The sequence below is a fragment of the Thunnus maccoyii genome, chromosome 10 (genome assembly GCF_910596095.1).
Source record: "Thunnus maccoyii chromosome 10, fThuMac1.1, whole genome shotgun sequence".
Classification (NCBI taxonomy): Eukaryota; Metazoa; Chordata; class Actinopteri; order Scombriformes; family Scombridae; genus Thunnus; species Thunnus maccoyii.
Genome location: NC_056542.1, coordinates 12676432 through 12704047, shown reverse-complemented (window position 1 = coordinate 12704047; position 27616 = coordinate 12676432). Strand labels below are relative to the sequence as shown.

The 27616-nt window shown below is 40.0% G+C and overlaps 1 protein-coding gene across 1 annotated transcript in view; it reads left to right on the top strand.

The window, feature by feature from the left end:
- The window catches only part of tmem145 (transmembrane protein 145), a 41164-nt gene that overhangs the window by 7164 nt on the left and 6384 nt on the right, over window positions 1-27616 (top strand). Inside the window, exons 2-11 of the mRNA XM_042424088.1 lie at window positions 4318-4392; window positions 4923-5000; window positions 6794-6880; window positions 9710-9811; window positions 17917-18001; window positions 18521-18592; window positions 22872-22940; window positions 23714-23794; window positions 24104-24182; window positions 25589-25682. Of these exons, the coding sequence (XP_042280022.1) occupies window positions 4318-4392; window positions 4923-5000; window positions 6794-6880; window positions 9710-9811; window positions 17917-18001; window positions 18521-18592; window positions 22872-22940; window positions 23714-23794; window positions 24104-24182; window positions 25589-25682 (822 nt within the window). The remainder of the gene's footprint in view (window positions 1-4317; window positions 4393-4922; window positions 5001-6793; window positions 6881-9709; window positions 9812-17916; window positions 18002-18520; window positions 18593-22871; window positions 22941-23713; window positions 23795-24103; window positions 24183-25588; window positions 25683-27616) is intronic.

Here is a 27616-nt window from a genome sequence, read left to right as displayed (position 1 = left end):
TGAAGTCTGTAATAAGATACATTTGGTTTATTTTCCTGCGCTACAGATTAATTTTCTGTATATTCATTAATCAACAGCTAAGTCTTTCCATAAATTACTGTGGTAAAACTCTTCATCATCAGTGTGTGTGTGTGGCTGCTATATGGCTCAAAGAATTGTCTCATATAGCGAGAAGGAAGTCTGACTAATTATCGACTCTGAACTCAGTGCAGTCGGAGTTTTTCTACTCCTGGGTTACTGAGCAGGTAATTTGAAGGATGAACGTATGAGAGCAGGACAAAACAAAAAGTGTTTGTGTGTGTTGTGAATGACTGGCTTGGGCTTTTGATGTTTCTATGGCAGCTGCAAACTAAGGCATGCTGTGGTTGCTATGACAATAACTGGGGGGGACTGATATTTGGTGCAATGTGTGTGTGTGTGAAGTGTTGTGTGGATGAGTGTGGGTATGTATGTTTGTTTGACACATCAGCCATGGCATGCTGTAAGAGTGTCTGACAGATGCTCATGGGTAATTCTGTGTTTGTGTGTGTGTGTGTGTGTGTGTTTATCCAACAAGGGGGTCTTTCATAGTCCTAGCCTGTGGTGAGTTAAATGATACCCTCTTCCATCCGAACCAGACCACCCCTCTATCCTCTCTCCTCTCTCCAGGGATTCAGCTCTGGGTCAGCGCTTCCTTATGCTGCCCTGGTTGTCATGGTTATAGCCTTAAGCATCACCCCGGACAACACATGGGTTAGAGCGAGGCTCGGGCTTCAGTGACTTTTGGAGTTTACCGTGAATTATAACCCAGAGGCTCCAGGGGCTGAAGCAGGCTGGCTTGCCAGGGCTGAAATATGGCTGCGGTTTTGTTTGCCGTGATATATGGAGGCAGCAGTGCTGGCCATGCTACACTTCTCTGGTTGCACTTTATTTCTCAGCACAGAAATTACTGTGCTTGTTTATGTAGAAAGAAAACAGGGCAGAGGTAATTACAGGATAATGGTGCATGGGGAGTTTTGTTGGTTGGTTGGAGATCAAGCGTTCATAACAACCAAGCTTAAGGCTAGTTTTAATAAGGAAGAGGAGAACTGTGCTCGAGTCCTTGAGGAGGCTGAAATGTGCAACAGAAACTTGTGTGTGGTTGGATGAGTCAAAATATAGTGTATATCAAGTTGTGGTCATGTTTTGGATCTGCTTGTTTTAACATTCTAAGAGTACAATTGGTTTTAGGGCAAGTAAATATTGCCTGAAGCAGAACTTGGAGATAACTTGGAGATTAAAGAGGTACTGCACACTTAAACGTGTTTTTTGAGCTGTAAACTAAATTATATGACTGTACTGTGATGAAACACATCAATGCTGGTGTTAATGTTGACATTGACACCATATTATAGAAATCAGTATTTCATGGGTTGAAAATGGCTCAACCTGTCATCTGCTGTTTAAAATCAGCCCTGAAAAGGCGGGGCAAATGCTGACGTAGAGTGGACCGTTTGGGAGTTCATGAAATTTATAATGTTAATGTTAACGCCCACCTCCCCCGGCCCCCACCCTTGAGTGTGAGTCTGTTAGACAGACTCAGCAGCTAACAGCAGCTAACAGTAGCTAACGGTAGTACTGACCTGCTGGAGGAAATCTCTCTATCTGTGACTGTCCGCGGGAGGAAACACGGCTGGCAGCCACAAAAACAACAGAAACCTTCTCCGCATTTCGTCCTGTAGCTCTTTAACTCTCCGGCTGTCTGTTCGTGCAGTTTTCAGCTGGTAAAATATTGTTTTAAAATGTTAAATTGTGGTGTAACCGGAGCTCGACCGTTACTGAACCTGTTCACTGCAGAGCAGCGGTGGACCACAGCTCTGTTCCACAGCAGACAGTCACAGATGGAGAGATTTCCTCCAGCAGGTTTGTGCTGCTGTTAGCTCCTGAAGCTAAAACTGTCTTCATGTGAAAATAAACCAGGTTTAGTTTTTATGTTCTCCTGGTCTTAAAAACTACTTTGACTGTTGTGTGAAATGAGAAATGAATGGTTCTGCATGTTTTTTCATATTCAAATTGATTTAATTATAACCTAGAATAGTTATAATTGAGAAGGGTCACATACCAAATCTAGGACTGCAACCAACGATTATTTTCTGAATTAACTGATTAGTTGTTTGGTCTATTAAATGTCAGTAAAAGGTGAAAAAGGTCAATCACTGTGTCCTTAAGCCCAAGATGCAACCTAAAATGTCTTGTTTTCTCCTGACCAACAGTCCACAACCAAAATATATTCAGTTACTATCATAGAGGATTAAAGACACTAAAAAATATTCAAATTTAAGAAGTTGGAACCAGAGAATTTCAGCATTTTTTCTTAAAAAATGACAAATCGATTATCAGAATAGATAAAATTTTCTGTCAATTGACTAATAGATTAATTACTAATTGTTTCACCTCTCAATACACTTTGACTACTGAGCAAATTGTGTCTTTATCATCAGATATAAAAAAAGGCTGCAACTAATGATTATTTTTTAATTATTGATCAATCTGCTGATTATTTTTTCATTAAACATTTAATTAGACATTAAAACAGTGACACATTGACAAGTATGGGAATATTTTGTTAAATAAAAGATTTTGGACAAACCCATGTTTGTTCTTAAAACTAAGGTGTTGAAAAATATTGTACTGGTATCTGTACCAAAACGCAGATGTTGTATTGGTATAATATTGAAAAATCTCCTGCCTTACTTGTGTGCCAAAGATACTACAAAATCTCACTCAGTAATCATCACCCAGCTCTAACTTAAAGTTATTGATTAACAGTTTGTAAAATGTAGATCTTCTGGTTTTTTCAATTGCCATCATTTAGTGAAGTAAGCACAGTTACTGATAATAAATAAGAAAATATCATACCACTATGGATCAGCTTTGTGACTTTAAGGCATTTATTACAGTAAATGCTCCAGCCTGGTCTGTCGACAGTCACTGGGCTAAATGTAGCAAAGTAGGGTTTCCACACCAGGTCTCAACCTCTGGTCTCCCAGACCACAGACGACTGTGCTAACCACTCAGTCAAAGGGTCAACCTGCTCACTAAGGGCCAGCGTGTTTAGTCATCCATGGTTGTTACTCTCTAGAGGGCACAAGCCTGACACTAAAGAAAATGTTTTACTTATGTAATTTGTTTTTAGTAATTTTGTAAGACTAGCTGATGTCTCATTTTGGTTCAGATCTTTACTCGTTCTGCCTTAGTAGGGCCTGCTCACACCGGGCAGTCCTCCAGATAAAGAAAAGTGTGTGTAAACAGTATGTAAGTGATGTGGTGTTAGTGCTGTGTTCAGCACTATGATCCATATCTACAGAATGCGTCTGCTCACAGCTGTATAGAACATATACTATATGTATATATAGACCACCACAGACTGATTCGCCATGCCGATGCTGCAGTGCCTTATGTAAGCTCAGTGAAGTACATCATCAGCACTGTTATCTAGTCTCATGCTGCCAAGCTTATAGCTGAATAATATTAAGAATGGATAGTTTTTTTGCTACAGCCCCCCTTCCCCCTTCCACGTACTATACATCTCCATACTCTGTCGGTTGGTCGGTCCACCACTTTGATCAAGACTGAAATATATCAACAACTATTGACTGGCTTGTCATGTAATTTGGTACAGATGTTTATGGGGCTCAGAGGATTAATCCTAAAAGAACTGTTGATTCCTTGACTTTTCCTCTTGTGCCACCAGCAGGTCAAAGTTTTCACTTATCTAGTGAAAGATGTCAACAATTTAATAGATGGATTGGCAAAAAATATTATACAGACTTTCTTTTTCCCTCTTGTCATCTAGTGCCACCAGGACACTTGTTTTGAGCTAAAGATTTTGAAACTATTGGCCATGAAATGTGGTATAGGCATGAAGGATGAAGATGGGGTCAGACAGTAAATGCAAATGAATTTGGTGATTCCCTTGCTTTTTATTATCTAGCACCATCTTCAGGACAAAATTTTAATTTATCTTATACTTTAGTTTATGACCAAATAAGTGAAAAACTAATTACAATTATCAGAAGTACTGTGTGTTTAGTGCTAATTAGCAAATGTTAGCATGCTAACATGCCAAATTAAGATGGTAGAGAAGGTAAACATTAAACCTGCTAAACATCAGTATGTTAGCGTTGTCAATGTGAGCCTGTTAGCATGGTGACATCAGCCTTTAGCTAAGAGCACCCAATTAAAGCCTCTCAGAGCTGCTAGCATAGACTCTTGAACTTGTTGATATCTTGTTCCAACCATGTTTATTGTTATTTATTCACTTATTTTTTTCCCCCTATCTCTTCTCTTTCTTGACAGGACTGGGTTTTTCTCACTCGCTTCTGCTTTCTCACCGACTTTGGACGTCTGGACTTCCGGTTCCGTTATCCAAAGGTAGGGTGACTTACTGTTGTTATGGTTGGAAGTGTGTGTGTCTATTGTTTTACATTTATTGTTTTCATTCAATTTCCCCACATTAACACAGCTTGCCCACACTTTCTTCTTTGGCAGCATAACTGTTTTACATTTTTTCTTTCATCATTCTTTCTTTATTTCACATTTTCAACAGTTTCCCTCTCTTTTTCTCTTACCTTATCTAAAGCAGTGCCATCGCTCTCTTCTCTCTTCTACTTCTTGCTCCGGTTGTTCCTGCTGTACCCGCCCTGCCCTCTTTTTCAATCCCCATCCTCCTCCTTCTCTCCTCTGCTCTATCTTTCTCTGCGTCTGTTTTGTTCTTCCATTCTCTTTTCTTCTACCCATGCCTTGCTTTACTGTTTTAGCTTGCAGACTTTGGAAACAGTTTTTGTTGTATATCTCAAACCATCTCACTGCCTCCTCTCTGATCTATGCACACCCCGTCCCTGCCTTTCTCCTAATCTCTTTCTCTTTTTCCGTTCATGTCTCCCTGTCTCTCCTCTATGCAGTCTCGCTGCTGTCAGAACATATTGCTCTACTTTGATGACAGTTCTCAGTGGCCAGCTGTGTACAAGAGGCCTGAAAAGGTGAGATACTGACACCAGCTGCATCATGTCTTTTTACAAGCCATTATTAAAGAGAAATACGGCTCTGTTTACTAATTCACATGTCACTGTCTTAATGAAAAAGCCTCGTGACTCCAGATTTGTTAATTTTCACATTTTGACTTCAGCTGAAGGATCACACGCAGCTCACGCTGCTCAGAATAAAACAACGCTGTCTTTTTCAGTTCCTGAAAAGTTGACATTTTGGAAATAGAGGGTTTTTACTCACAGGCGATGATGTATTATTGATGATGCAGTGATCAAGGATGGTACAATCCATATTTGTGAACACACAGGAAGACATCAGAGAGTTTTGCCTCAACTGCAGCGGCTCCACAGAAAATGATAGCATGAAGAAGGTTTTCTAGGATAATACTGCCATTTACGATAAAATCCAGAATGGTAAAAATCTGTCACTCACATTGTTTTTTGTCTTGGCCCTGTTCTTTAACACATTAGATCTTGAATACAAATTTAATTAAATGGTTAGAGTGCTTTCTATCAGCTTTAATTTGGGGGTGTTTGCATCTATATAGGCTGAACAGTGTAAGACTTAGAACCCTGTCATTTCCCTGCTGCACTGTTCATTAGGAGGGGTTGATGTACAAAAAAGGCACAGGAATCCTACACTGTTCACCCAATATTACCCTGACATCCCTTGAAATTGAAAGTCAGCAGTTTAGCTTCATAGTCATTGTTTTACTTCAAATCCAATCTGCTGGAATGCAGAGCCAAAACAATAGAAAATGTGTCACTTTCAATAATACATACCAGCGTAACACTGTGTGTAACACTGTAAACATTTGCAGAAATTTGCATTTGGTGGGTTCACAAGCTGATTCTTCTACCCGCTGTTTGTTTAATGTAAATTTAACATCTGGTTGTTACTGTAATTTTAAGTCTTTAAGTCTGAATTGACTTTTAGAGAGAGTGGATTCATGTAAAACTGGTCCCTCAGCTATAGGAATAACAAGTATTCAGACTCAAACTGTGTTGTGTTCACGTGTATATGCCACAGTCAGCTGGTATTGTGACATATAACATGATGCAGTCTATAAAATAAACATTAAATTGCTTTCATAACCAATGAATAATGTATAATGTGACAATTCATCATAGACAGATCCCCTCCACTCACTGCTAAAATGATTTAGCACTATAAGATAAAAAAGTAACATTGACCATATACCTTGCATTTCTTGGCCTATGTAGTCATTTGATGGTGTTTTCTTCTGACATCTTTCAACACATAGTGTAGATGTGACATGATGACGAGATATTTCCAGTACAGCGACAAACATCACAGCATTTCACAGCTCTCAGATAGATTTTGGTGTCAGTTTCACAGATTCAAATAGTACAGCTTTCATGCTAGACTCACCATCTTTCACTTATATTCAGCAGACACACAAGGAGAAATCCATCCAGACACAAAGATATCAATTTTATTTCCACTTCCAGCAGCTTCAATAGACCAGAAGGCAATGCAGACACTTTTTTCAATTACATTTTAATTAAACACAGTGCATTTTACTGGACTGGAAAAATGGTCTCTTATGCTTTTACTGCTCAGTTATTATTTAAGCTGTGTACAACTTAATATGGGTATAACCCGGAGCTGAATGCAACATGTTTAGGCATGTCCTTAGAGCTTAATTGAAAAGTATTCTGTGAAGTGTGAAAAGATTGAAGGTTAAGTAAATACAACAAAATATTTAATGTTAATGTTTTCAACATTGTTCTGATTTTGTTTTATCCGTGTCTGCTCCCGTCAGAACTGCTACCAGAAGGAAGCGGTGCTGAGGCCTGAGAACAACCAAGTCATTAACCTTACCACACGGTACACCTGGTCAGGCTGTGTGGTAAGAACACACACACACACAAATACATACTTACGGTATGTATGCATACACTTCTGCTGAGCGGCATCGTTGGTGTCAGCAACCATCCATACTGCCACAGTGTTCCTGAGCAAAACACAGAATCTCACACCTCTGTGACAATGACTAAAGTCGACCTCTGGCCTCACTGTGTATCAATATATGTGTGTTCTACAGAGCGTGACATTATTCCTTTTCATCGCCAGAGAGTTGAACTTATTTTCATCTTTCCAATTGCATATTCTTTTGTTATGCAAAATAGGCACAGAGTTACGTAAAAAAAGAAAAACAAATACAAAGAGACACAGAGAGAGGGAGAGAGTGCGAGCTAATGGCCTGTAATGTGTTTTTGTATTACATTTTACTGATTCATACATTTCCACTGTCGATGATGTATCCCAGTCAGCCGAAAAAAGGGTCTAAGAGATCGTTCTCCCCCGTAACACCTGTAGTGGATGAACCTAGGACAGGAGCATAGGAAGAAGTTGAATTCTTTCTATCTTACTGTTCTGCTAGTCTATCTGTCAGTATGCAGGAGCACACACACACTCTGTGACCTCTGGCCCCAGGGCATGAAGGATGTCAGGAAAAACATTGAACAGAACTAAAAAAAGCAGCCTTTCTCACCAGCCACAAAAGAAAATTGAGAGTTTTGGAATCAATGGTTTTGTCTTCTTCCAGATACAGGCAGACTGCAGCAACCTACTTGCTCACACTATCTCTAAAGTCATAAATTTGTAGACAAGCCCACATTCCTTTCTAAGTGTCTTTCTCTTTCTTCCTCTCCTTTTTATTCACAATGAGAAATAGTCAGAAATGCCTACTAAACTATGTAAGTATATGTATCTTGATTTGTCTAACCACTGTTAACCTTTATTGTGTTTCAGAACCCTTTCGTTATTCTGAAAGGATAGGAAAGTTCAGAATCTGCTTCAAAACCTGTTAATTTACATGGTACCACATTGCCACTTAGTGACCGTGTCATTAACAACTTTCTAAGACAATGATATAAGTAACACCCTATTATTGCATTGATTTATTTGATATTAACCACCAAGTGTATTATTTAACTATGATTCAATTGCTAGGATCATATAGACCTTAGATGTGTTCCGCTACAACATAGTTTTAGCTACAGGTTAGAAAATGAAGGTTTATTGATTTTATTCTTCATCTATTTGGTTAATCAATATTATGCCATTTCTAAGTGTGTCCCACTGGTTTTCATGATATGTCAACATTGACGACAGAAATGAGTGGGTATCTAACTGCAAGCACGTAGCCTTCAAATATTCTCCCTTGAGTTAGGAATAAAATTATTCCCCTTTTACTTGAAGAGGTTTTTTTTTCTGTTCACACAAAGAAATTAATTAGCAATCAAGGCGTTCCCTCAAAAAGAACTCCAAGGATCCTCTTTCCTCCAAAACACGCCTACTAGAATATAAAAACTACAACTCTTTGTCTGGGCTTCTTCTGTTTTTCTCTCAGCCTTGCTAGCCATGATGGCCCGTACATTGCATTTCAGACGTCTTTTTCACTTTTGCTGAGAGCTGAAAGCACCAGAAAGAAACTCTCAACTAGGAAGAAATACTGCAAAGATGCCTAAAGCCACAAGCCAAGTATCAGTTTAGCCATTGCATGCCGTTTGCCATTCGAAGATCTATTATTTTGTAATCTCCTATTTTCACCATGTAGTTAATTTTTTTTTATGAACTATTGCAAATTGTTTCACACTTAAGGCCCTCATTGTTTCATAATTGGAGTTGCTTCCTCAAAGTCTGCAAAGAGTGCCTTCAAGATTTTTCCAAGAACCTTTTTGTTGGTTAGAGCTCCAGCATCAAACTCTACAGCCTGCAACTGAACACATTAAAACCTGGCACACACACCCCTGCTGTGTGTTTACTATGTGGTCTAAACTAATTTGAGCCTATCCAACATTGGATTCACTCTCCTGAAGAAGTGCTGAATCAGAGTGCTTCACCCTGAAGATCACCAAGTCTGCCTCTCCACACTTGGTGCTCTTTGGGAGGTTTGCCTCATCATCAGCCGTCCGTCACTACGGAAACAGTAGGAAACTAGCTATCTTTCATGCATTCTGTCTAAGACTTGATGCAAAGAGCTTGATTCTAAATTATTTTTTTATTGGCTTTAGTTAGAACTATTTGCATCCTTGTTGTGCTTTGACTCACTTTGATTTTTGATAACCCTCAATTTCATTCATTCATATATGATTAATTCCTAATAATTTGATTTCTCCATTCATTCATTCAATTCGTTACCTATTCATCCATATCCCTTGGTAGTTCAGTAAATATCTTGATATATTGCCAAGTCATTGTATTTGTGTATTCCTTTACAGCAAAGATGGAGATCCTTGTATTCGAGAGTTCAGGACTTTCAGATATAAGACTGTTTAATTTGGTTTAATTTTCCCTTCCTATGAAGGGTGGTCTCCCATTTCTTACAAGTGCAACATTTAAAAAGGATTGAAAGTAGTAATATCCCTACACACCCTTTCATAAACAAAATCCTTTCGTCCCTTTTCAATAAACAACATGACTTGTTTGTTTATCGCATTAGGAAGTGTGATTGCCAGCGTGACTCTGTTGTTATGGTGGTTAGTGGATCTTGTTGCCACATTTCAAGCTATATTTGGGTGTGAAATATATTTGTATCTTCATTTCTCAAGCTCCCACTCTCCTGTGATAATTCAGTGTGTCTCTGAGGTAAAATGCGCTGCCTTTTTGGATAACAGCATCCTCTCTTGCATGTCCCCTCTCTCCCTCCCTGCATTTCTTTTATCTGTCTTAGGTGGAGGGAGACGGGAACGAGGAAGTTCTGAGCTGTGTGGGCGGCCGCAGTTTCCGCTCGGTGAGGGAGAGATGGTGGTATATCGCTCTCAGCAAGTGTGGGGTAAGCACCGACCTCTGCCCCCCTCCCATCCCCCCACCCCCCGACCCCTCTGGCTCTTCCTCTCTACAAGGGCAAGTGTACTACCAGGTGGTTGCCATGGTGACGCACACCACTATCGCACAAACAGACTCTGAGGGTTAACACTCATGTAGTCACTGTGTTTGCTTTCTGCTGCTCTCGGACACGGCTATATTTCACTGTCCAGACAAACAAACGTCATCATTGTCCTCATCAAATATGGAGAAACATCTCTCCTCAGGGCATTATGTACATACACGATTTAAATCATAGTTTTTGCAGCCAAGCAAAAAACTGATTTTTCAGGTGTAAGCAGCAGATATTAAAATAGGAAAGCAAAGGTGAATATATACCTAGCACCCCCTAAGGAAGAATCTGTGAAACACTGGATGTTTTAAGGCTACTTTTTGTGCTGGCTCCCTTTAAATTTTAAATCAACTTGAGCATAATTTTTTGTCCCTGTGCGTGCTTTCCCATTTGAGCACTTTGCACCAGGCAACGTATTAAATTCTAGAATTAAAGTAATCTAAACTAAAAAAATAAATAAAATTCCCATGATTTACATTAATTATCCAAATGCCCAACCCTTATACATAGATAGATAAGTAGATAGATACCCTAATAACCATTAAGATGCTGTTGCATATGTTACAGCTGATCCTGTATCTGTGCATCTCTCTCTGAATTGCCTCTGGATACAGTGCCTTATCTCTCTCCATGCCACAAATCTTTGTGCACCAAAGCACAGAGACTCTTAATATGTGACTCTCTGCTTAAACTGTGCTAAACATACCTTACAAGGGTTCCACTGTAGCCTATTGATTAGTTAGCTTCAGGAACTTTTAAGCATTGTGTTGTTTAATGGGACTTACTGTTGTGCTAATGGTGCACCGCGAGGAAAAGAGCAAAGTGGTAGCTGTGGTGTGTTGTTTGTTGATGTGAGTCTCGACTGGGGCCCTCGGTGTAGAAATCATGAGCTTGTATAATGATAGCTCTGCTCAGTGATCCATCATCAACATCCTCCTACACTGAGGGCTTCAGTCAAGGACGAACCCCAGGAGTAGGTGTGTGTGTGTGTTGTTGATTTTCTATGTGTGCATTCTTTTGTTTTTTTTTGAAAGTAGGTGAAGAAAAGAGTGAATAAGTAAGATTTCTTCTAATTGTGTACGTGTATCACTGTATGCCTGACAGCCTATCAGTGTCACACTCTCAGTTACATCAGTGTCATACTCCTGGTAACGATTCTGTGTGTATTTGTGTGTGTGAGCATGTCCTTGCATTTTTTTTTGTTGGTTTGTTTTTGTACTGTTGGTATAGAGTGCTGGCTGAAGAGGGATATGATTAGAACGGATGCTTCCTGCAGAGTGTGGTTTAGTGTCACGCCAGCGTCCGCTGATAGACACGCTGCCTAACGCTGTTGGACTCAAGTATAAAAGCTCGTCTCTAGTCCCGGAGACATATGCACGCCGTGCCCCACAGCCAATTTCCACCTCTCGTCTCTCACTGCTCGCCTTCTAGCTTTCCTTTCGTTTTCACACCTCTCTGTCTTTCCTACCTCTGTCACTCACAATCTTCGGCTATGTCGTGCTCTCTTTCAACTCTCTGTCACCAAGCTGCAACATGCTACACGCCATATCATATCTATGTACCTCTCAGTCTCCTGCTCCTCTTTGTCAGCCTGTCTCTAATTGTGTTTTTCCTCATCTCCTGCCATCTCATCTCTCCATCTTGGCATCTCACAGGTCTCATGTCTTCTTTGCCTCTCACTCACTCCATGCATTTCTGCATGCATCCTCACTTTTATCTGCTAATACATATTTGCCCCTCTTTGTTCGTGTTTCTCACTTATGCAGCCCTTCTTTCATATACTTCCTATCGCAATCTTTACCTGTGTGGAAGTGAGTATAAAGCTCATCAGCTCATAAGCTCTTAAAACTGGAGGATGTCTACACTCAATCTCTAGATGTATACTCGCCTGCACCGAGTGGTAAAATGTGAGGTTGATTGTTATTTAACATTTGCAGAAAATTTAACTTTATTAATTATAGCAGGAAACCTCAAGGCAGCAAATAATCATTATTTCATCATGGGGAAAAAGATTAGTCATTACAAATAAAATTCAGGTCATCACAAATTACAGTGCAGAGGACCTCTGGCAATCAGGATGAAGGTTTTTCAGACAAGTAAAATCAACCAAAGCTCACTAAAATTAGTACGCTTGAGTGTTTTTTTTTCTCCTGCGGATGAAACATAGATGTCTTTGTATAGATTGTATTTCACTTGAAAATTTACAGTTTTAAAAACTTGAAAAACCCTCCCAATTGAGATTATCATACATACAGCCAAGCTATACATGCATTTTAGAAGCGGTGTACAGCTACAAAGTTTTGAACAGGCAAATAAAACATATTTCTCTGATATTGCCTTTTATAAAACTGTTTTGATGAGTTACGGTAACCTCTGCAGGGAACCAAGATACGCTGAAATTGGACTGGCTGTTGATGGGCGCAGGCCACTAAATTTCTCTGTTTATCTCTCAAACTCACTTTTATAGAACAAACAGTGTGGAAATGTTTAGGTGCTCAGTCGAATTTCTCAGAAGACTTGAAGACCTGTCACCTACAGGTGAATGATCATTATCATACCCTTCTGTTACCAGATAAGGAAACATTTTTGGGAAACATTTGGGGCTTTAAAAAAGTAATAATAACAGGAGAAATTGATGTTCCAAGTCTTCTGAGAAATGAAATTTTATAAGAAATGAGCAGACCTGCTGATTCAATGATTGTGTATCTCACAGTGTGAACACACAGTGCAATACCACTAGTATATTTGTACAGCACATTATTTAATATACAATGATATTTTATACAATGGTGGGGTTCCAACTTTGTGGAACAGTTTGGGGAGGACCGTTTCCTGTTTCAACATGACAGTGCCCTCCATGCACAAAGCCAGGCCCATAAAGAAATGTTTTTTTTTTATCACTCAGGCACTCATAACCCTGACACTTATAAAAAAGATAATGATCCAACAGTCTGTCAAAGTTATAGACCAGTTTCCCTGATAAATTGGGATGCAAAGATATCAACCAACATTTTGGCTAAAAGGTTGGAACCTTGGTTCATCCGGACCAGGTTGAGTTTATTTGTATGTGTAAGTCAGCAATACAATATAAGATTCATTGATATCATGTTGCATGTGTGAGACAAACAGAATCCTATGGCTGCCCTCTCTCTAGAAGCTGAAAACGCATTTGATAGAGTGGAGTGGCAATACCTGTTTTTGACTTTAAAAGCCTTTGGATTTGGCGATAACTTTAAATGGATTTGTCCTCTGTATACCGAGCCCAAAACAGCTGTTCTTACAAATGGCTATATTTCATCATACTTCAACCTGGAGTAAGGAACAAGACAGGGGTGCCTTCTCTTCCCACTTCTTTTTGCTGTAGCATTGGAACCTCTAGCAATTGCTAGACATCAGAAATAACTATTGGTTCAACTATTCATAAATTAACACTATATGCTGATGATGTACTGGTCTATATATCAGACCCTGAAGTATCAATACAATCTCACCTAGCAACTATTGATCCTTTATCTAAATTATCAGTGTATAAGGTAAATTGGTCCAAGAGCAAAGCCTTATCTTTGACATCATACTGTCCAAGCTATCCACTTTGTCCTGTAGGCTTTCAGTGGCCAAAGAAGGGAATCACATACCTTGGAATCTTGTTTCCACTTAAATTATCATATTTGATTTAAGTTAATATTGAACCTCTCCCAGAGCACAGATATTGAAAGGTGGTCACTATTTTTTTCTGTCATTATGGGGGAAAGCTAATGTCATTAAAATGAATACCCTTCTGAAATTCAATTATATTCTTCAAGCTCTCCCCATCTCAGTCCCTTTACACCATATTCGGAAAATTTGAGAAAATTTGCAGAAAGTTCTCATGGGCTGTGTCATGACCTGGCTCAAGTCGCCACACCAAAGAGGAGAGTTAACAAAAGATAAGGTAACTCAGATTAAACCAAATTAAGCCAAATTAAAAGTGTAACTAAATATTTACATGTATACTTGATGCATGAATGGAGTGTGTGTTTGTGTGTGTGTGCGTGAAAGTAATGTAAATAACTAAGGCAGCATAACTAAACCAAACCAGAAAGAGCGCCTGAAGGGAGAAACAGCAGCAACAACAAGCAGTCAGAGGAGGGAGAGCGTGAACTGTGCTGCAGCCAGGACTTGTATAACCAGTTGCGCTAACAATCTACTGCAAAGATAGAGCAAACAGGCAGGTGAATCACGTTGCAAAACAAAAGTGACACCAGGGGTCATTACAGCTGGCAAACGACCTCGTCTTAGTATGGGTAAATTACAAAAGCCTGTTGACCAAGGAGGACTTGGACTACCAAATCTTCTGCTGTATCATTATGCCCAGTGGATGCTTTCCCCTGAACAAGTGCCACTGTGATATAACATAGAGAGCCATAAATGTAATCCTCTCCCTCCAGTCAGCTACCTCCCAACTGCCTGATCCGGCGAATACAAATTACATCCGATTATCGCATTTCTGAAGTGGGTGTGGGACAGAGTATTAAGGCAGTTTCATTTTAGTTCATATTTAAATACCTCATCAAGTTTGTGGTCAAACCCTGAACTCTGTATTAGTGATTCCTCAATTATATGGATGGTTTGGTTATATTGTGGCATTAAGATGGTGGATGATTTATATAATAATAATACTCTGAAGCCTTTTACAGATCTTTGTCAAGAATATAATTTACCAGCTAATCAATCATAGTGATACATTCAAATTCATAGTCTTTTATTGCATGCATTTGGAGGAAAGCATGCCTCCACAGAGAACAAAGTTATTGATCAGCTATTAGGTGTATTATGACTTGGTCATGAGGTATCTAGATATTATCTTGATAAATAAGTCTATAAAATGTCCCGCTTTAAAATCAGTATGTGAAAAAGACATTAATGTTTTATTTACAGATAATGAACTAATTTGTTGAGGCACTCCAAACTAGTATCAAGGGACATAAAGACTGGACTTATTCAATTCAAAATTATTAACCGTTTTTATTGGACCCCCTCAAAGTTATTTAGACTCAAGCTGAGAGAAAACTCTCAATGCTGGAGGTACTGGGGTAGGGCACTCTGCTCCACTGTCTATGGGAATGTTCAGTGATACAAGAGTTCTTGATAGCAATTCATGATTGTGTCCAAAGGATTGTAGGTACAATACTCATACTCAAGCAAACTTTATGTCTTAGGTGTTGATTTGTTGGTTTGTCTTTGATGCCTTTTTTATGTTTTTGATTGATAATATTCCATCGACTGGTCTGCCATTATTATAGTATCCTTATATATCAATATTTGTTTACCTTGTTGATGCTCAACTAACTAATAAATTGCTGATTGTAAAAAGAAAAAAGAAATGGTTTTCTGTGTTGGATGTGAAAGAAATTGACTGTTTTGACCTCAACTTCATCGTACACCTTGGGATGAATTGAAAGCCGACTGTAAGCCTTATCTGTTGCCCAGGGGAGCACAAGATGTACAAGACTGCACAGATGTTACGATGAGAACACCTTCACTGTGTGATATATCAGTACAGTATCAAAAGTGGATGTCTTTCACACCTAAACCCAACAAGCAACCCCTAAAACCATCCAGTATCTCCCTGTTTGTCCCACAGACAGAAAGTCCTGCCGTTAATGTCTTCCCTCATCTATCCTTTCTCTCCTGTATCCATCTCTCTTTCCCTCTTTGCATTTGTTCCTTTTTCTTAATTCTGGCTTTCTTTCTACCTGTTTTTTTTTAAACTTTTTCTATCTCCACATCTATCACTCTCTTTATCTCTGTCTCCTTGCTCTTTGTGTCTGTATTGATTTTGTGGCAGTGCACGCTCCATGCTTCTTGCCCTTTTTGATAGAGGGAGTGAGATGGAGTTTCAAGCTGCCAAATGAAATCAAAGTCTTTCTTTTTCTCTCTCCCTCTTCTCTTTTCCCTCGCTCCACCGCAACAAGCGCGAACTCCATCGGCTTTGAACTTGTATGTGTGAAATGAGCTCTCTGTGCTCTGATTTGCTCTGTCCCCTGTCTCTTGTTGTCGGCTCTTTTTTTCACCTCCTTCCACCTCACCCGTTTCAGTTCAGTATGACACTTTTTATTTGTGCGGCTACCAAAAATCAACAACATTCCAACAGTGGTTTACCACACAGGTATGTTAATTTTCTCAGTGGTGTTCCTCCTTTTCTGAATCTTTACACACCCAAATATTTTATCTTTCTCTCTCTCTGCGCTGTATTTCACAACATTGCAATGTCGAACAATTATATCACAATGATAAATAATTATTATGAGCTTAACAAATAATTGATGATAAGTGTGTCACGTTATCTGTGAATAATTCATGACAAGAATACTCTGCATTAAATTGAGAAAACTGTTGCTATGGATATGATCCATCCATCCATCCTCCCTGTTCATCTGGGTCATCCTCACATTGGCAGCACAGGAGGCAGAGCAGCCTAGATTCCTTTCTCTTTCTCCAGTAACTTCCTCAACACACCTGGGGGATCCCGAGGCGCTTCCAGACCAGCAGGGAGACTCGCTGACTATATGGCACAGTTGCACCAAGCAGTTAAACCAAAAGTGTTTCGATATTTTCCTCCTCTTGTAACAGGGAAAGTTGGAAGAAATTGGAAGAAATCTGGGCTGCTCTTTAAACTTAACACTGTTGTAGGCAGGTAATTGTATATTTAAACATAATCAATTAAGTGATGCTGCAACACAAAAGAGCAGCCCATCCAGCGAATATAGATGCCGTTCAATAATATGACATTCTGATTTGAGGATTGGACATCAGAAGAAAATCTCTGCCGCACAAAGTGATGAATCAGTGAATGGGAAAGCAAAACTGTCTCATTATCAGCAGCGAGTGAGCAACCTAAGACAAAATTTACTGATGTGTTGATATGATTTCTCAATGTTGAAGTTAGAACAGAGGGATGTATTGATATTGTGATATGTGTCTAGATGTCTGCTAGGAATTTGAATTTTCCTGATTTGGTGGTGCAGCTTAGATTTTTTTTTTTCCTTATCTTAAAAGTTGTAATACTGAGCTTATTTTATCTTTCTGGGACAAACAAAAGCCTCTACCTGCTTTTAATCATCGTGTCCGCATATTAATAGAGCTGAATATCAAACTTCAAAACTTCTTTTGGTACTGACTGAATAGCAGCAAATATCAGTATCGACCAAGTGTTTCACATTCTGGTCACATTTTCTAATCTTGTTTACTCATTCCTCTGTTCTACTTGTTCTTTCAGATAATTCCTGATTAAAATATATATACAGTACTAGTCAAAAGTTTGGACACGCTTTCTCATTCAAGAGAATGGGAAGATGTGTCCACACTTTTGACTAGCACTGTATAATAACTGTTATTTTTTCTAAAGGTCTTGTTTGGTTTCTTTTGTTACTTGAAAAAAGATTTTTTTGTAGAAAAACATATTTATATTTCTCAAAGCCAGAAAAAGTTTTATTTGGGGTTTACTCAGGTGTCATTTTGGCACTAGCGTTAAGAAAATTTCAAATGAAACCCAGCCTAATAAAAACCCAATAATGAATGATTTTCTTTCTGAAATAGTTTTTGTGTGTAAATATTCTATGAATGCGTCAGTGCTCATCTTCAAAATATTGCATTACATCAATATTTATATATAGATGCTATGATATTTGATTTTTGCAGTGTCATATTGCATACTGTTTGATAGTAACGTCCTGGTTTGGAGTCCAGCTAACAATCCTTGTCTTTCCCAAAAGATCCATTGTCAGCTTTATAACAAAAAATTAACATGTCATAAAATAATCTTTACAAAAAGATCTAAAGAGTTACTGCTCTCTGCCATTTTGGACCATCAACCTTCAGAATTTTCTAGTACAGCTTTTTTACAGATCATAAAGACTTTCACAATGTAAGAGAATACATTTTTAATCTCACCTGGTCCTTCTCCTCTCTCTCTTTCTCCCTTTCTACCTCTCTGTCTCTTCCTCTCTCTTCCCTCGCAGGGCGATGGCTTGCAATTGGAGTATGAGATGAAACTGACCAATGGCCAGTCTTTCTGGACGCAGCATTTCTCTGCAGACGAGTTCGGTAAGACTGATTGGACAGAAAGAGATTATGGAATAAATCGCTGATGGCACAAGCCAACACCACTTAGCACGGCCAATAAAGCACACTGAACTGAACAAATTACAATAATGAAGGGACGGCTGAATGAATTAATGATGATAGATGAACCGAGAGGAAGAGATGAAAAGAAGAAGAGGCCCAAGTAGCTTCTAAATGAATTATTTCTACATCTCCAATATTCTCTCTCTCTCTCCCACACTGCTTCTACTGTAACTTTCTGTGTCTCAACTAATCCAATATCCTCAACACATACCTGCCTTTCTGTATTTTTCATCCATTCCTTTTTCTCCTTGTTTCCCTCCTCTTTCGTCCCATGTCTTCTTAACCTTAATATTCTCTGAACCATATTGACTCCTTAATTCCACTCCATCTCTTGTGTCCTTTTCTCACCTTACTCTGTTTTTCCATCTTTCTTCCTCATCAATTATTCTATTTCTTTCCTCGTCTCGTTGCATCACTTTCTCCACCCTGTCATCCCAGGAATCCTAGAGACGGACATCACGTTCCTGGTCATCTTCTCCATGGTGTTCCTGCTCTCCTGCTTCTTTGCCTGTAAGTACTGTCTTTTCCACTTTCAGTATCTCTCTTTCTCCCTCTTCTTCCATAAGCAAGCCAATTTATTCTGACTTTCAAAGCCCATTGCAGTCATGCCCCTTTCTTCAGATCTATTATAAAATCTACATGTTTTCTTGATGGGATAGGAGTAAGTTCTCATGTTTCCTCAGAGTAAGTAAAGGAGGAGCATGTGCCTATTTTCTCCCGAGGCTGGGAGTTTGTCAGAACAGAGCAAGAGCAACACAGAAGCAGGAGTGAGCGGATGGGGAGAGCGAGGCTTGGTTTTCGTGTAAAGGTGGATGGTTGAGTGGAGAAGGTAGCGTTATCCCTAAGGTTACTGAAGCGAGTTTGTCACATGAAGGTCACACCTCAAATAACCCAGAGCGGCCGAGAAAAAGAGCTCCAAGGTGTGACTTACCCCAAAATGAAGGTGGTTTTACATGCAGTCGTATACAGCATCTTCCTTCTTCCAAATGTTTAAAATAGATGGTTCACCTAAAAAACAAAAAACATATTTCTTACTTAACTCTGGTGTAGTGGTTCCCTACTGTTTTGGCTTGCAACCCCTTTATGGCCTTCGTATGGACATATGGACTAATTTTTCCTTCTCAAATTGTTTAATTTGAAGGATCTTAATAATAATAATATTAGTACATTTAATTTGTACCATACTTTTCATTCATAGGGAAACTCAAAGTGCTACAGTATTAATAACATAGAACAAACAACATAAAGAAAATAGTAATAAGAGTTCAGATGAAAAATCCTTCCTGAATAGAAAGGTTTTTAGGCCTTTTTTTAAGAGACTAGGGTCTGGGCTGCCCTCAGATGGTTAGGAAGGTTGTTCCACAAGTGTGATGCAGCAGAGCAGAAGGCTCAATCCCCCATGGTGCAGAGCTTAGTACTGGGGGCCCGGAGGAGCAAGCTGCTGGCAGATCTGAGGGTGCGGGTGGAGGTTTGTGGTATGATCAGTTCCTGTAGGGAGGCGCATGTCCGTTGATGGATTTGTATGTGAGTAGCAGGACTTTGTAGTCAATCCTGAAGGAGACAGAGACCCAGTGCAATGAAAACAGAATTGGTGTTATATGTTCATGACTTTGCACTCTCATCGGGATCCTGGCAGTGCTGTTCTGAATGTACCAGAGCTTTTGGATGCTCCTGCCAGGGATCCCTGTGAAAAGCACGCTGCAGTGGTCCAGTCTTGAGGAGATAAAGGCACGGACAAGTTTCTCTGCATCCAACAGGGTTAGAGAGGGGCAGAGTTTAGAGATGTTTTGAAGATGGTAGAAAGAGGTTTTGCATAGATTTCTTATATGGTAATCAAAAGTCAGCTGAGCATCAAACCTAACAACCAGACTAGTGACTGAGGAGGAAAGGGGGATGTCCTGGTCATCAAAGGTGAGATGAGGTATGGCGGATGACTGAATCTGGTATGGAGCTCCAATAAGGAGAGCTTCAGGTTTGCTAATGTTTAACTGGAGGAAATTTGTGCTCATCCAGGCCTTTATCTCCTTAAGACAGGTTCTGAGGTGTAACATGGCTGCAGAAGGGTTTGGGGCAGTTTTGATGTACAGCTGGGTATCATCAGCATAGCAATGAAAAGACATCCCATGTCTGCTGATGACACGTCCAAGAGGGAGCATGTAAAGGGTAAACAGAATGGGGCTGAGAACCAATCCTTGCAGAACACCACAGGTGACAGAGAGCATCCTCCCAGTGAGACATATTCAGTCCTATGAAACCACTTAAGTGCAGAGTCTGATAGTTCAATGGTGGTGTAGAGGTACTTTGAGAGGATAGTGTGATCCACAGTGTAAAATGTGGCGCTCAGGTCAAGGAGAATGAGAGACAAAGGGACCCTGCGTCATCTGCCATCAGCAGGTCATTCACAACCCTCAGCAGAGGTGCTTCAGTGCTGTGTGCTGAGAATGGAGATGTATGATTTGAGCAGAGCTGTGGTAATGGGGTAAAGGGCACAAGTACAGGGGTTCATGTTGCTGAGGATTTCCTCAGTGTGGCTCTGCCTGACACCAGTGAAATGGAGTAGAGATGGCAATCTCCTAAAGAGAGGGATGATGACAGGAGGAGGAAGAGAGGAAGAGCTGGACATCAGAAAACAGATGTTGTTGACCTTGGCTCTGAAAAAGTCAATGTAGCTGTTACATCACTCTTTTGTACCTTCAACTGGGGAAGATGATTGTGGCTTAAGTAAATGATTTATGGTGGAGAAAGACGCTTAGGGTTACTGGGATTGTTATTAATTAGGTTTTTAGATGCCTGAAGAGTTGTAAGCATGCAGTATTTCACTTGTTTTTCTTTCTCATCCATTAAATCATCTTATGACTCCTCAGATTTATCTTGGAACACCATGGAGGGTGATATCTGCCCCAGTGATATCCAGCCATGCAGATAGTTTTGGTTTTATTTATTTAGATTTTTTTTTTATTAAGATTTTGATATAACAGCATCTGAAATTTCTGCTGCCAGCCCAATACAATCGAGGTGCTCACAGTTTTTAAAAAAATCATTTGATAAATTCAACAACAACGGATGCTGCGGATAATCCACAGAACACACTGTCAACAGTTTTTATTGGGATTATTCTTTGGGTAGAAAGCAGTTCCAAGAAAAAAATCTGTTGACACTGAAGTCTGTGGATTATCCAGAGTCACGAGAACACTGATTCTGGAAAGAGATGTTGCTGTTGAATTTTTTAAAATGTACTTTTTTATCGCTGTGAGCACCACTAACTAAATTCCTTTCACCACCATTGGGCTAGTGTGGAGGAAGAGACGAATATTTTAACAAACTATCTGCATGGTTGGATACCTCTTGAGGTAAGTAAGAAAACATGTTCTTCATAATTCAGGTGAACTGACCCTTTTACAGTAAAAGGAATCTGGATGTTAAAAACTTGCAGTGAGACTGAAACTTAATCTTAACCTTGGAAACAGCAGTTGAAAACCAATCTCAATAATGGTCAGTTTAGTAGCTGTTCCAGTGCTTTCCGTCGTATCACATGATCTTCCTCAACAGATGGAGTTGCTCAATCGATGTAGATGATCAAATTTCGATTTTTCAAAGCTTCTAAAGGATTTTTGTTCATGTTGGCTTAAAAATTGAGATTTAAAAATCATGATTCAAAGGTCAAGAATAAACTCCAAATCTCATTTAAGCCAACATGGACAACAAGTCCTAAAAATTCTCAGAAAAATGGAAATTTGAATATATACAATCTTCATCCCCAGAACAGCTACTAAAAACGGACCTTGTGGTGATTATAGATTTGTCAACAGCTTTCAAATTAATTAACTCCAGCAGTGTAATCCAAATGTTTGGTGGTCAAACAACTCCAAAAATGACTCCACCTACTCAGAAGGGTTTTTTGAGGACTTTGGCTGGATTTCGAAGTGGACTTGTTACATCTTTGAATAAAAGAGATTAGGGGAAGTGCATTCTTTGCTTTGCTTGCCATACTGCAGAAGAATGACACTACCTAATGAAGTGCAAATACATCTTTTGACTCTTGGATTTTGCTGAAATCTTATGGTGATTTTATGCAGATTGGGAGAACGCTTTCAATGGAATGCTGTAGCTTATTCACAATGTGTGTTGCTTCTGCCAGATTCACTGGAGTGTTCACTTCCACGGAGGTTTGAATTTTATTCATTTACACAATTTAAAATCAAACAAAAGACAGAAAAATAACATTGGAAAGTGATGTGCAAAGTTAGAAAAAAAAAAACCCAAAAGAGATTTTCATTTTTGGGAGAAATGTTCCTTTAGCATCTTTCATCAGGGCACCTTTGAGGAAGTCATAAAAGGATCTCGTAGCACTTGGCTGGCCAAGCCTCAGGTTATACGGGGCATCTGTGAGTGTATGTGAACATTTATGACCGTTCCTCCTTAAAATTTTCCCTGGGGCCACTGCTGTTTGTCTGTTTTGGTAGTAAATTTGCCTGCTTAAATACGCATTAAAAATATTTCCTCACAGATTAGGGAGGGAGAATGGAGAAGAAGTATAAGAGAAACACAGGCATTACAAGATGGATGCATACTAATGGTCGCTCCCCCCATTTATCTGGCCTGCTCCCTTGTTCTTTGTTTCCTTCTCCCTGCCTCTCACTCTCTGTACCTCTCTCGCTCTCCTTCGCCATCTGTTAGCATATCGCCATCCTTTTTATCTCTATCCCCACCAGCACACACACTCACATACACATACAAACACACACACCTCCATCACCTTATCTCATTCTTGTTTTTTTGCCCCCTGCAGACAATCTGAAGGGAAGACAGCTTCTTCACACAACCTACAAAATGTTTATGACGGCGGCAGGTGTGGAGGGTGAGAGCAGACACACACGCACTATAACACACACATATAGTAAAATGCTCACATCCCACACACACATATACAGGCGCTCTCCCGGTGAAAGATGACAATGAGCCTCTCGCAGGGCTGCAGCATCTCATACCTTAATCCCCACTTCAAGAGCGCAGATATTATCGCCCTTATTAGCCTCTGAATAGGAACTATTGCAAACAGCCGTGTTGCGCTACGGTGTTCAGTGAAGCATGCTGTTACTGATGAACACCCCCTCACTCAACTCATCCTATCCTCTCCTTTTTCTTCTCCCCCCCCTTGTCTCGCTTTCTTCTTTCTCGCCTACTTGTCCCCTCTCCAAATCCCTTTTCGATTCTCCTGCCCCCCTAAATTCTCTTTCTCCCTCTCCTCCCACTCCTCTCAAGCCTACTCCTTTTTCATCTCGCTCTTTCTTCTCAATTTTGTCTTTTTTTCTTCTGTCTCGCTTCCCTTCTCCCCGTTTCTCTCCCGTTCTCCTCCCAATACCCTCCCTCTCTCCTTGTTATCATCTCGCTGTCTCTTCTGTTCTCCTATACCCCTTCACAAAAACCTCTGTTCTTCATGTTTCCTTTACTTCTTCTCTCTTATGTCTCCCTCTCTTTGAGCTTCTCTTGCTTTCTCCTCCTCTCCAACCCTCCCACTCCTCCCTGCTCTCCCACCTTTATCCTCCCCTCTCCCCTCTCCTCTCCATCCCTCCTTCTCCATTTCTCTTATTTTCCGATTTCTTTCCTTCCTGCATCTTTTCCACTTGGCAGTGCTCAGCCTGTTGTTCCATTGTGTCTACTGGGGCCTGTATGCAAGAGATGGAGTTGGCAACGGCAGCCTGAAAATACTCGGTGAGTTCCTCTCCTGCATCGGCCACTGACTGACTGACTGACTTGACACTGCCTCTGTGGTGGAAAATCACTCTCTGCCTGAGCAGAATGAATGAGTGGACGATGATGGATGTGTGTGCGGTTGAAGAAGTGTAATAACGGGTTTGACGGGCACAGGCAGGATCATGTGATTGTATGTGTGAGTGTGTGTGGTGACCTGATTTTATCTTTCGCCTCTGATATTACAGATTCGGAAACCACAACCTAATTACCCCTTCTGTCTTCTCTTTCTCACTTTCTGTCTCTCTCCACTTCTCTGTCCGTCTCCAGGGAAATTACTGTTCTCCGTCAGTTTCCTGGTGTTCCTTCTGATGCTCATATTGTTGGGCAAAGGTTTCACTGTCACCAGGTGGGGGGTTTGCTTGTTTTTTTAGTTTGTTTTTTGCAGCTTTTGTGTGTGTGTATATGTGTGTACATATAAGCCTGTCACCCTGTGAGGGCGTGTTTATGTTGCCACCGTCTCTCACTGTCAGGCCTCGCTGTCACAGTCATAACACTATCTCATGACATGACAATGTTAGGTGTCAGTCAGTTTCAGTTAGTACGCTGCCTCTGATACCGTGGATGAATACCTGATATGTCTGTGGGAGGTGAGAGATGGAAACATTGCTTTATTGAGATCCATGCTGCTGCTCTGGTTTGAACTACATCTGCTCGACGTTTTCGCATTTTTATGGTCAAGGATTATATTTTCCCTGCAAAAGCCAGCTGACAAATTTTGGTTTGCTCATTGTGGTCTGGCAAGGCTTTGTGGACATTTGCTAGGGATAGGCATCCTTTCAGATAGCCTGCACAATAGATGATTTACCTCTCTTCTTTGCTGGAACATGTATCCATCCTACACCTGACTGGATGAATGCCCTACTTGTTCTGCTGTCATTGGTCTTTCTGGTTATCAAACTGCAAAAACCTGCCAGCGGTTTTTGAAATGTTATTGAATGTCCGCTAAGCTTTCACCTGAAGTTTCTGAATCAGTTTAAGGTGAGAAAGTGGCCATGCAGTTACACAATCATGCTTTTCAGAAATCTAAACAGCTTGTTTAAATGGCAGTTTACAAGGTTTTGAACGGTGGTGAGTCATCATCTCATAGTTTGAAGATTGGTCCTGCTTCGGGCTCAATTGAATCTCAGTGGATGCTTTCCAGACTGAACTCTTTTTAAAGAAAACTGAGCTTGCAATATTTAAGCTGGCTCTTTCGACTCCAGGATTATATCCTCCTTTGGGTTGAGAAGATTCTGTGACTTATGAAACCCTCCTTAAACCCCAGTGAATAAACGTAAAACTGCATTACCATCAAGCTAAAAACATGACTGTTTATCTGCGGTAACTGATAAGTTACAGGACAGCTTTGATATGTTTTCTCTGGTGTGTGGTGATGAATTAGTCAAAAGGATGTTTGAAATGTTGTTGAAAGCGTAACGCTGAAATGCCTCTATTTGTTGACTTCTGCTTTGCAATTAAAAAAGCTTTAATTTTTGTGTTTGCGGACAGCTTTTTTGCAGCCTGCTGTGTCCATGAATTTGTGCCCATTTTATATTTATGAAGTTGAGCACATCAGTCCTTTGTGCTTTGTGGTGTTGAATAGCTGATTTCAGATTAAACTGTCTTTGTTTGACTATAAAAAAAAAAAAGCATGTTTTTGTGTGTATCATGCTTCCCTCCTTCTGTGTGTGTGTTGTCCGTGTGTTTGTTTCTTATCTTCCTCCAACTTATGTGTGACCTCTGACACTCTGTGTTTGTGTCAATGTGTGTCAGGGCGAGGATCAGTCACAGCGGGTCGGTTAAGTTGAGCATCTACATGACAGTCTACACAATCACCTACGTCATCCTCTTCATCTATGAGGCTGAGGTACCGTACTACACATTACATTACCCACACTGCACTGTGGTCAACACTGGGGCTGCAAGCTTGGAGAATGTTTTTTTGATTAATTGATTCCTGGATTAATCTATAAAATTTCAAAAAACTGAAAAATGCATCACAGATTCCTCCAAAACCCAAAGATATTTGGTTTAGAAAACAGAGAAAAGCAAAATCCTCATATTTGAGAAGCTAGGACCAGGGAATGTTTGGCATTTTTGCTTGATAAATGTTACAATAGATTAATCAGTTATTAAATTTCTGGTCGATTAATTCTATTTGAGCTCTAGACAACGTTCCAACTCTCTCTTCCACTTTGCTCATTAACAGCTAGATGTGCAACAGTTGTGCCAAATTCATGTTTTGTTGGGTTTTCTGTAAATATGCCAAATGGGAAAAAATGTCTCCAGCAGTCACAAATACAAGTAGGAAGAAGTAGAAGTGTGTCGACTGAAGTGGCAGGTAATTCACAAATTAAAAATCACCAGTGTCAGTGTCTGCTTGTGTTGTTTTTTTCTGTCTATGATATCATGCTAATTGAATATCTTTAACAAGACAGAACAAACAATTTGAAGACATCAGCTTAGAAATATTTGAAAATATTCACACTCTCTCGCTTCTGACTTAAAAGCGGTATCTAAATTATGCCCCAAGATAACTGGGCACTAGATTTCTGACTTGACATGCTTGACACTGTATATGCAATGCTATTATAGCTCTCTTCAGCTTTTTTAATAATCTCATAAATATTCATGGAAGAGTTGGGCCCACAGATCAACGTGGGCTGTAATAGCTTTTTCTGTCAAGTCACTCGTTACATTGATACATTGCTAATTATGAATATGCATCAAGTCGATTGTAAAACAAAATATTGAGATTCTTTGATGAGTTGCAAATTATGGATCCTGACAGGAGCAACCAGGCAATTCCCAACTACAAACACAACTAAAGAGGTTTGCGGCGCTTGTTATTATATGGATATACTGTACTTGAGATAATACATCTTAGATCAGTGACTGTTTCAATAGGATTTCCTGAGATTGGAGAGTTAGACTAAGCATACTGTGAGATCTCCACTTTTTAATTGTACTGTGTCTCTACAGTATGTTTCATATGTAAAGATGGAAACAGAATTCACCAGCTATGATGTTAAGCATATGAGCTTATGAATTAATAACACACTCAGGAGTGTTACAGTTACATGCATCTCTGCATACTGCAGAGGCTTCAACACAGTAAGATGTAATGATGGCACATTTAGGGACAGTGGATTACAGTCTTTGAATACAGCATGATAATGACCCAGTGGGAATAGTGCAGTGGAAGTATTCGTGCTATATTTAACGCTGGAGCCTATAGCCATCTCTCACACTGCAATATGTGGATCTGAAGCAGTGTAATTTATCTGCTGCCTGCCCTCTTACATGGTCCCAGCTATTAAAGAACCCAAAACTCAGGGGAGCTCCTGCTAAAAATAAGCCAAACTAGGTTACAATTGGAACTGAAATGAAGCCTTGAGAAGTGTTCCTGGTACTGGGCCTGCAGTTGGGAGTCCGACAGGCTCAGGTTGGATCCCAAGAAGCTCCACATCGAGCCATCAGACCTATGCATTATGTAGCAAGGGTAACCCTGTATGGCCAACGCTATCCAGTCACTGGACTGTGAAAGGCAATCTAGTGTCCGCAGATGCAAGCACACACGCGCACTCACAAACTTGTGCGCATACATGCCAATGACCTAGTTGTGGAGAAGTAGTGTCAATGTCAAAGACTAACAGAGAATGCTACAAACCGAGTTTTGGCTCGGTCATCACAGTGCATTAGCTGAACCATGAGCAATCCATCTTATTAAGTAGGGCACAGGCTACAATGCGTATCTGAGTCAATCCGCTTCTTTACTACTTTGTATGAGAAACACACTGC